General features: G+C 37.6%; 1 protein-coding gene across 1 annotated transcript in view; it reads right to left on the bottom strand.

Annotated features, from left to right (window-relative positions):
* Positions 1-5573: 5573 nt before the first annotated feature.
* The window catches only part of MSH2 (mutS homolog 2), an 80179-nt gene continuing 74167 nt past the window's right edge, over positions 5574-11585 (bottom strand). Inside the window, exons 13-16 of the mRNA XM_070798611.1 lie at positions 11214-11418; positions 9561-9808; positions 7790-7965; positions 5574-6027 (exon numbers count right to left, since the gene is read on the bottom strand). Of these exons, the coding sequence (XP_070654712.1) occupies positions 5857-6027; positions 7790-7965; positions 9561-9808; positions 11214-11418 (800 nt within the window). The 3' untranslated portion in view covers positions 5574-5856. The remainder of the gene's footprint in view (positions 6028-7789; positions 7966-9560; positions 9809-11213; positions 11419-11585) is intronic.

Here is an 11585-nt window from a genome sequence, read left to right as displayed (position 1 = left end):
GGAGTGGGGAATGAACACGTCAGGCAGAAAACTACCGTTTTAGGGACATCCCTGGTGGTCCAGTGGCTAAGACTCTGCACACAATGTGGAAGACCCTGGTTAGGGAACTAGATCTTGCATGTTGCAATTAAAGATCCCACGTGCTGCAACTAAGACCAGGTGCAGCTGAAGAAATATGTGCAGTATTCTGGGTGCTTTCACCCACCTTCCCTGGCCACACCCTATTCCCTTATCCCAAACACAATGACCCTAGGAAAGTGATAATAGAAATTTTCTTTGTATATGAAAATTCTCTTTACTCATTTGTTCTTCCCCATAAGCTGATTAACATTAATTTATTTCAGACCAGGCACTGGTTTTCCTTCTGACTATTCTGCACACCATCTTAATCAACAGAATATACCAAGCTTAAAGAGCCACTCAGTACTGAATCAGCAGCTCATACCATATGTTGTGGGTAAAAACATACTTCCCAAAAAAGCTAAATGCAGAAAGACCAAGGATAGAATATATATTTAATACTCATGAAGTCTAACAGGATGTGCTTAGTATGTGGAACACTGAGATTTTACAGGGAAAAAGTTAGTCTTTAAATATATCCTAAAACATCTTTCTTCTGTTCTGTTACAGTTTTTGCCCTCAAAAGAGTATTTTAAGGGAAAAAATCTAATTACAAAAACAATTGCATCTTGGATGGATTCTTAGTGCTAACTTTTTTAAAATGTAAAAAAGCCATGTATTTTCTCAGAAATGTGGTGATGTGGCCAACAGATTTCATGGTAACAGTATGGCTGAGTCCTAAATCTTGGGTAATATTTATAGATTCAGCTTTATTCTGGCATTATCCAAGTTCACATTCGAGTGGAGAAAGAAAACCAAACCACACTGCAATTAGAATTTTCAAATGCCAACTGTCTTTTCTCAGGTCAGAAATTAGTTTATCTTTTGCTTTACATCTACCATTCCAAAAGGAAGGAGACTGGCTGCTTCATTAGCATATTCATGTAATAAGCACAGCTTAAGTCTGAAACATCTTAAACTACAGGTCTATTATGAGCTGCTTCATTTTTCAAAAACATCTTAGAACTAAAACATTAAGTCTCTTTTAGAAAAATGAAAGCACCCTGATTTATCAGAGCTTGAGAGACCACATGTTTTCTTAGAATCAACACCTCACCCCTCACCCCATTTCCTGTAGCCCTCACAACTAAAACCATAGGCTGATTTCCATTTTATACACGCTCTTCTGTGCAGCAACCTAAGAACACCTGATCACAGCTAACCAAGGGATGAAATGTTTCACTGGAATTTAAAAACTGCCTTTTGAATTGTATCAAAAAGTCCTCCACTTGTAAGTAGCCACAACATTTTGTAGACCAATAAAAATGTACACATCTAAAGCTTTTCTCTGTAAGTCTGCCTTCTCTCCAAGCATTTGATAGCCATAAAAGAAAAACTGATGTCACTCACTTCAAATTATCAATGATGATGAGTAACAGCATGGTAAATTAAGATGAACATTTTAAAGGGCTTATTGGTATTAAATTTTCATGTGTTCTCATATCAAACATAAAGTGCTTAACACATAATTGCATAGCTTGGCAATAATCATAAACCAAGTGCCTGCATAACCACCACTCAAAAAACAGGTCAAAAAACAGAACAAAAAACAGGTCAAAAAACAGAACACGATAGCACCTCAGAAGTCCTCTAGAAGCCCCTTCCCATCAGCATCCCCAACCACTCTCCAGACTTACACAGTCACATCCTTGCTCTTCTTCGGTCTCACCCCCTTAAGTGCACCATTAAACGGTATTCTATCTATTAATAGTTTTCAACTTCGTATGATTGGGAGAAAAACTGTATTACTTGTTATCTGTCATTTCTTTTGCTTACTGTTTTAAAGATTCCATTTATTTTGTGTAGCTGTAGTTTGTTTTCACAGCTGGCTTATTTCCAGTTTGGGTCTATCACAATATACCTATCACTGCACAATATGTACAAGCATCTCTTGTAGAGTATGCACCGAGGAACAGAACTGCTGGGTCACATGCAAATTTTCTACTTAACTAGATAATTATTCTCACTAGCAGTGTTGTGCCACATCCTTATCAATAATTGGTACTGTCACATTTTAAAGGATTATCAGTCTGGTGAGGAGAATGGAGTTGGGAGGGTGTAACCTGGAATAGTTTTCATCTTCATTTTTCTGACTAGTGATTGAAGATTTTTTCATGTATATGGATCATTTAGATTTCCTCTTGGGTAAAGTGCCAGAACTTCTTTTAAAATGAGTGTTACTGGAGAAAAGGGTTGGTGGGAATGTAAACTGGTGCACCCATTATGGAAAACAGTATGGATGTTCCTTAAAAAACTAAAAATAGATTTGCCATATGATCCAGCAATCCCACTCCTGGGCACGTATCCAGAGAAAACTATAATTTGAAAACTTAGATGCACCCAAATGTTCACTGAAGCACTATTTACAATAACCAAGACATGGAAGCAACGTGCATCCAGCAACAGACGAATGAATAAAGAAAATGTGGTACATATATATACAATGGAATATTACTCAGCCATAAAAAACGAAATAATGCCCTTTGCAGCAACATGGATGGACCTAGAGATTATCATACTAAGTGAAGTCAAAGGTAAATACCATAATATCATTTGTATGTAAAATCTAAAATATAATAAACTTTGTATAAAACAGAAACAGACTCACAGACACAGAAAACAAACATGGTTATCAAAGGAGAAAGGGGACGAGGGAGTGAAAATTACAAGCTGCTATATGTAAAATTGACAAATAAGATCCTACTGTATGTAACAGGGAAGTAAATGAAATACCCTGTAATAAGTCATAATGGAAAAGACTATGAAGCAGAACCCACATATATGTATAATGAATCACTATGCTGTACTCTAGGAACAAACACAACACTGTAAATCAACTATACTTCAATGCAAAATTTTAAACTTAAAAAAGGTTTTATTGAGATATAATTGACATCATACAATGCACCCATTTAAAGCATATGATTCAATGGTTTTTAGACATATTCACAGATATATGCAACATCACCACTTAGAACATTTTCATCTCAAAAAGAAACCTCTTATCTTTAAGCTGTCACCTCCCTAGCCATCCATTCCCAGCCCCCCAGTTCTATGCTGCTGCTGCTGCTGCTGCTAAGTCGCATCAGTCGTCTCTGACTCTTTGCGACCCCGTAGACGGAAGCCCACCAGGCTCCTCTGTCCCTGGGATTCTCCAGGCAAGAATACTGGAGTGGGTTGCCATTTCCTTCTGCAATGCATGCATGCATGCTAAGTCGCTTCAGTCGTGTCCGACTTTGTGAGAACCCATAGATGGCAGCCCACCAGGCTCCTCTGTCCCTGGGATTCTCTAGGCAAGAATACTGGAGTGGGTTGCCATTTCCTTCTCCACCAGTTCTATGCTGCTGCTGCTGCGTCACTTCAGTCGTGTCCGACTCTGTGCAACCCCATAGATAGCCTCCCACCAGGCTCCCCGGTCCCTGGGATTCTCCAGGCAAGAACACTGGAGTGGGTTGCCATTTCCTTCTCCAATGCATGAAAGTGAAAAGTGAAAGTGAAGTTGCTCAGTCGTGTCCGACTCTTAGCGACCTCATGGACTGCAGCCTACCAGGCTCCCCGTCCCTGGGATTTTCCAGGCAAGAGTGCTGGAGTGGGGTGCCATTGCCTTCTCCGAGTTCTATGCTAATCTATATTAATACTTTTGTTTCTATAGCTTTCCCTATTCCAGACTTTCACATGAACTGAATCACTTATTATGTAGGCTCTTGAGACTGGCTTCTTCACTAATGTTTCCAAGGCTCATCTTAGCTTTAGCATGTATCAGTCCTTCATTCCTTCTATAGTCAATTAATAGTCTATTGTATGGATATCCTACATTTTGTATAGCCATTCATTAATCCATTGATGGACACTTGCGTACTTTCTACTTTTTAGCTATTATAAATAACTCTGCTATTAGCATTTGTGTACAAGTTTTTGTGCAGACATGTTTTTCTTAGATATATACCTAGAAATGGAAATCCTGGGTCATCTGGTAACTTTTAACTGTTAGAGGAAAAACTGTTTTCCAAAAGTGACTACACCATTTTACCCTTTCACAGCAGTGCAGGAGAGTTCCAATCTCCCCACATCCTCATCAACACTGTTTATCTGGCCTGATTTTAGCTATCCTAGTGGTAGCACGACTGAGAGACTTCCCTTTCACTTTTCACTTTCATGCATTGGAGAAAGAATTGGCAACCCACTCCAGTGTTCTTGCCTGGAGAATCCCAGGGACAGGGGAGCCTGGTGGGCTGCCGTCTATGGGGTCACACAGAGTTGGACACGACTGAAGTGACTTAGCAGCAGCAGTGGTAGCTCACTGTGGTTTTAGTGTGTACTTCCCTGATAACATTTTGCATCTTTTCATGTGCTTATTGGCCATTGCATATCTTCCTTGGAAAATTATCTATTCAGATCTTTGCCTTTTAGCTGGGCTGTCTTTTTGTTAATGGGAGGTATTGAGTCATATCTGTTTAGTGATTTTTATAGTTCTTTATATACTCTGGATACAGATTCTTTGATATTTTATGTGGTACCAATATGTTCTCCATTATGGATCTACAGCTGACCCTTGAACAACACTGATTTGAACTGTGTGGGTCTGTTTATACTTGGATTTTTTTCAATACGTACTGCAATACCATATGATACACAGTTGGCTGAATCTATGGAGGCACAACTGTGGATATGGAGGGACTGTAAAGTCTTATGTGGATTTTCAACTGCATGGGGCGGGCGGTCACTGTCCCTAACCCTCACGTTGTTCAATACTCACCTTAGTCTTTTCACTTTGTGGTACCTTTTAATGAAAATAATTTCCCAATTTCAATATAGCTAAGTGTGTCAAACTTAAGACGGTATTTGACTTAAGAAATCCTTTCCAAAGCCATTTTCATATTTCCCAAATAGTCATAAAATATTTCCCTGTATCATTTTCAATAGAATTACAACATAAAAAACTTGGTAGTGCTGCTATATACATTTAGGTAGAAAAAATTCACTGGAGTTGATTTTTATATATGATATGGAATACAAATCCAATTTCATTTTGTTCCTGTATGAATTACCCTATCATCCTATCACCTTTTATTAAAAAGGCTGTCCTTCCTGCATTCAGCAGGACCAGCCATTAGACTCTTATTAACCTCTCCATCAAATCAGGGTTCAATCTGAAAGAGTTTTTAAATCCAGGTTTTTAAGTCTCATCACAGACTGGGGGTGGGAGAATGCCAGATGGGATGGAGGATCACACCAGGACTCTGGATTTCTAAGTTCCTTAGCTAATGTGCAAGCAGCCAACGTGGCTCCTACCAACAGATGGACACTGCAGAACCCCTGGAAATGAGTCCCATGAGTTCCTTCCAGCTTTAGGATCCCTTACTTTCTTACACGTCTCTAGGCTACTTGTTTCTTACCATTCAAGAATATGGAAAAATGTGTAAAAGTCTTATTACAAAGAAATACAACACATATCAAATTCTAAAAACTAATACATGATTTTATTTATAATATTCAACATATCGCCTACTATTGCCCATGTCCATTTAGGTATTCCTGTTACAGCTTTCATTTTTCAAAATAAAGATTTTTGAAAATATACTCAGGGAGCGCAAAGTATACTAAATATTTTACTAATTTGATACCCCATGGGCATCAATTACCAACAGTATGGAAAAGGGGTTAATATAAAACAATACAAAAGCGTTACAAACAACAGCTTATCAATATTATCTTCATTCCATTAGCAGAATTTACTCACGCAGTTACCTTTATTCGGGAAATGATTTCATTTACAAAACTATTATTCTTTGCGATCACCTCAGCTTTTAGCTGTTTTAACTTTCTTGTGATGCTTTCTTCTGACATTTCAGTAAAGGGCACTTGCTTTACCTTGGATAGAAACTCTTGAATAATTTTTTCACCTTGCTGAAAAAAAACGTGTGAACATTTTATTAGTCTTTTAAAAATGACTTTTCTAAAAGTCACATTAAATAGTAATGACTTGTTTCATTACAATTTCAATCTAAACATACCACCCAATATTTAAACATTCTTTAAAGTGCACACCATTTAGAATTTATAGCAAAGCCCTCAGTTGACTGTATTTCTTCATAGCAAGTTATTAAAAGGGTATTTTCAGCTGCTAATGACAAAGGGGCTGAATATTTTAGTAGTTTCCAAACCCCTCAGGTTTTGTAATTGATACATAACTTAGCCTACTGGGGAAAAAAAGAACTCAAGGTTTACAAATACGGTGAGGCATAAACATTCACTGAAAATTTAGTAATCATACACACACACACACATGGGATGTTTCTTCTTTATTTTACTGCCTAGTTATTGCCGTTCTAAAGAACATGGTTGTTACTTGCTGTGTGAACCATGGGGAAATTCCTTAACACATATTCCTCATCCATAAAATAGGGACAATAATATTATGAGCAACACAGGGCTGCTGTGAGAATTAGAGTTAGGATGTGCACAGTGCTAAGAACAGTGCCTGGCAAAAGGTATAATGTTTATCACTACGTTTGAAACGGAACTAAAGTCCGCTACCAGTGAGCCAGTTGGCCATGTATACCTTAAGGTGAAAGGTAGATAACCCAAATGAGAAGATAAAGAACTACATCTCTGTTAAATAACAAGTGCCTTTCCCCCCAATAGAGTAAAATCTAGACTGAGTAACATTGATAATTCTATGTTATATGTCTCCCTTAAGAATTTTTAAAAAGTTCATTTTAAGTAACATTATCAAAAGTACATGATTTCTGTTCTAATTGGAACCAATTACATAAAGGAGTCTACCTAATCCTGGATCGTGGATAGCTGTGGTGCTGATACTAAGACCATTTCACATCCAGAATGGCAATCTTCCCTAGGTAAAACTATTAACAAGTTATAATACATTTCTCCTGCTTGTACAGACACAACAGATAAAATCTTCAAAAACCATACACATCATCTGTTATTGTAACATCTATCCAAATAAGAACAAAAATTTCACTGAGTAAAAGCTAACAATGTGCCAAGAAGTTGTCACAATGCATTATCACAGTAAATGCTGCCAGAAGTAAATTAAGATTCTTTTGTTATTATGGAAAACTATGAATAATAGTCCTTTAATTTTTTAAAAATACACTGGGCAAATAAATGCTTACACCTTTCTGCGTGAACACCTCAATTTCACCCACCACTCAGAAGGTCCAACTTAAGATCCACTTCTCCCACAAGAACTGAAAAGCCTGCCCAAGACAGCTTTCCTGAGTAAACACCTGTCACATTCTCTATGACATGGTCACTATTACTACGTCCCCAACTAGTTTCTAAACAACTGGAGGGCAGGAGCTGTTTATTTATCATCTTAACTAGTAAGCATTTGAGTAAATATGTAATTTAACTGGACTTGATCTATTTGTTTATAGGTAATCAAAGATGTGTGTGGACTTTTATAACTCCTCTGAATTACGTATTTTAAACCTACACTAATATTCCTATCCTCCTACTTTTGAAATCTGGTACTTGAAATGATATCTTTTGATTGTGCAGATGTGTGTAGTGGTGAAACCAAAATGATAGAGATGGATTCGTTGCCATGCAAAGAAATGTTAGTAGAAACCAATAATGAATGATCAATAATTAAACAGAATCATACAGGGGAAAAAATAACTACAAGAACAATCTGACAAACCTCTCTTTCCAGATAGCATCTCTTTGCTGCTGGTTCCATTTCATCACATTCCTGTGGTTTCCCAATATTCTGAAACTCCTCCAACTCCAGGGCTTTCTGTTTAGCACACTCTATTACATGCCTGGGAAAATTAGCAAGCTCAGCAACATGAATCCCAAAACTTTGATCACAGACACCTACAAGAAATTTGGGGAGTAGGAAGAGAGGGCAATGTATGTAAATGGAATTTATTTTTCTCACTGTGTCATCAGGAAACTTAATCTTGCATTTTTCAAATGCATTAGCCAAATGTTTCAGAGTAACTTAAAGAAATTTTAATTAAGCCTCCAATGAAAAGTGATTATGACTTGGCAGTACAGCACTATATTTTATCCTTGACAAACGTAGTAGGAAAAATTATAAAAACAGAGAAAAAAGGCTTGATAGATAATCCTCAAAGGTCTAGACAAATAACTGAATCTGAAGATTAATCAACACAATATCTCTGAGGTTTTCTTATTTCAAAAGGGAGGAACTAAAGTACTATGGAAAAAAAGACAGATAAATATAAAGTGTCTCTAATTAGGAGCAACATTTAATTCAAAATATACTTCATATGACAATGAAACTTTGGACCCAAATGTAGACCAGTAAGTTTACCGACTAGGCATGTTATCTTCACCCCTGTGGGTAGAAAATAAACTGACTTAAGATATTCCTTCCAAATGTTTAGTATCAACGATGCTCACAGTGTTATCATGGAGCTCCCATTTTTGCCTCAACTGTAAATTTTCTTTTGGCCTAGTAGACATCCCAAGCATTCTGGAGCTGGATATTTTACACAACTTAGAGAAACAAAAATAAAATGGAAGCAAGTGTTTGATAAACATCCACAGTGAAGGACAAACCTGTTCCTATCTTCACCTGATCTTTTTCAATATTTTGAACCCATTTCTTTATCACACAAACACTTTTTAAAACCCAAACCTCAACTTCATGCTATATGCCAGGTCTAACCAAGAGTATCTATATTCTCTATCAACAATAATGATGCAAATAGTAACTCAAAAGGATTCCTACAAACATAAGCAAAAAAGAATTAAAAATAGTACCTTATTTATATGCAACCAACAGATAACAGAAAAAACATGTTTGTGGAAAATAAAAAAGCCATCTAAAAAAGCTATTCTGATGTCTAATGAAATGTTAGAGCAATAAAAACTTTATAGTATGTTAATCTTATCAATGCAGTCACCTGATTAGCTGCCAGACCCACTAACAACAAACTTTTCTGAAAGGTTGAAATACCAACAATTTAAGTTGTAACTACCAACAATTTCAAGATCTCTGGAAGCCCCAACTTTAAGCTGTTTATATAAAAAGGAGTAGGAAATGGCAACCCACTCCAGCATTCTTGCCTGGGAAATCCCATGGAGAGAGGAGCCTGGCAGGCTACAGGCCATGGGGCTGTAAAAATTGGACACAACTTAGTGATTAAACCACCACCACAGCTAATTTGACAAGAAAACATGGTGACCTGAGAGGTAGTATAAAATTCCTGATGATGTTCAGAGTATAGATCATGCTTTTGGTGACTGTTTAAAATGAATGGTTCTATCATGAGACATAGAAATGTAAATAATGTACCCATGTCCCTGTCCCTACACCGTAAAGAGGTAAACGTTTTACAGATCAAACATCAACAATTCACCCTACTGTAGAATAAGGCAATTACCAATGATTCCAAGGGTAGGAACGCTGAATTTACACTACACCAGTGGAATGTGCTCACCTTTCTTCACCTGATAAAGCATAGTTAAAGTCTCTTCAGTAGTCAGTGCTGTGACATGTAGATTATTAACAGTTGGTATCTGATTGGCCAAGGCTGTAAGTTCATGAAAATGGGTTGCAAACATGCAAAAAGCCCCGATCTTTGTTGCAATGTACTCTGATATAGCCCACGCTAATCCAAACCCATCATAGGTAGAGGTTCCTCTTCCCAACTCATCTATGATTATTAAGGAATCTTTGGTTGCAGACCTGAAACACATGATTACATGAAAATTTCCCATGACGCAGCATGTGGTAACACGAGAAAAAAAAAATTAGGCAATACAATGAGAAAGTGTGCCACAAACATTAACAGATTATAAAAGGAAACAAATGGTGAATAAGTATTTTTTAAATTACCAATCCCACTAGCTCATCTAAGAATTTCCAGATAAAGCATTTCTTGGCAATCAAATCAGTCAAGATTTAAAAAAACAACAACCAAAGAACATGGGACAAGGGTGTGGTGATACCCTCACATACACGGCTGACGGTCACATACATCTCTGTGTGCCTGCTACAGCCCTGCCAACACCACATACTAGCATTTTCTTTTCTCTTTAACCAAATGTAAGAAGGAGAACTTTACCAATTACTATACAGAAGCCTGTACTGCTTTTATAATTCCCCACAAAGAATAATCAATACATAATTTATTAAGGATCTACTATATGCAGAGTGCTTCAGAAGACTCCAAGAAACAGAAGGCATAGCCTCCCTGTCTACAAGGAAGCACCTAAAAATAAAATAAAGACAAGAGATTTCATAACCTCTAAAATAAAAAGCTAATAAATTACAGGCATGTCATGGAGTCTGAAGAAACACTTGTGACCTTAGGCACATGAGACAAAGAAAGTCATCAAAGAAGTAGAATTTCTGTTAAAGGCATGTAAAGATTAGAAAAGGACTTGGTAAACAGCAAGGAAGGAAGTGTGTTCAGGCAGTGTGAACAGTGTAAGCAAAAGCATGACAGTGGAGAGACTCATAAGGTGAACAACCACTAGAAACCTTAAGAAGACAACTCGAAGAATCAAAGATGGGCCTTCCCGGGTGGTCTAGAGGTTAAGACTGTGCTTCTACTGCAGGGGGCACGGGTTCAATCCTGGGCTGGGGAACAAAGATCCCGCATGCCACATGGTATAGCCAAAAAATAATAAAAGAAGCTTTCCACAACCATCACCCTTTTATAATATAAAGTGGGACTTCCCTGGTTGCCCAGCAGTAAGGAATCCACCTTGCAATGCAGGGGACGCAGGTTTGATCCCTCATATGGGAAGATTCCTCATGCCACATGGTATAGCCAAAAAATAATAAAAGAAGCTTTCCATAACCATCACCCTTTTATAATATAAAGTGGGACTTCCCTGGTTGCCCAGCAGTAAGGAATCCACCTTGCAATACAGGGGACGCAGGTTTGATCCCTCATATGGGAAGATTCCTCATGGCAACTAAGACCCAACACAGAAAAATAAATAAACAAAGAGTTAAAAAAAAAATGATAACATAAAGTACATAAAGCTCACAGGAAAACTATTAAACTAAATAAAAGATTGCAAATGTATCAAAGGACAGAGACATCCACTTCCACTTTCAGGAGACTGGGAACTGTACTCACCTGAGAATAGAAGCAGTTTCTAACATTTCAGCCATAAATGTGGAGACTCCTTTCAACTGACTGTCACCAGCCCCTACCCGGGCCAAGATGCAGTCCACAATGGACACTTCTGCCCACTCACATGGCACAAAACACCCGATCTGGGCCATGAGAACTACCACCCCAGTCTGGCGAATATATGTTGATTTCCCTCCCATATTGGGACCTATAAAACAAATTATATCAATAAGCAAGATTATTAACTTATTTTTGCTAATAATAATTGACTATTAGTCCCAAGTTGCACGTTGATGACTCTCTTGTGATATAACATACGAAAAGCAGACCACAGGCTGCCCAAAGGCATGAACAAAGTCCCTGCCTTACACTAGT

This window comes from Bos indicus, chromosome 11 (genome assembly GCF_029378745.1).
Source record: "Bos indicus isolate NIAB-ARS_2022 breed Sahiwal x Tharparkar chromosome 11, NIAB-ARS_B.indTharparkar_mat_pri_1.0, whole genome shotgun sequence".
Lineage (NCBI taxonomy): Eukaryota > Metazoa > Chordata > Mammalia > Artiodactyla > Bovidae > Bos > Bos indicus.
Note: the sequence above shows the minus strand (reverse complement) of the source record. Positions and strands in the feature narration are given on the sequence as shown.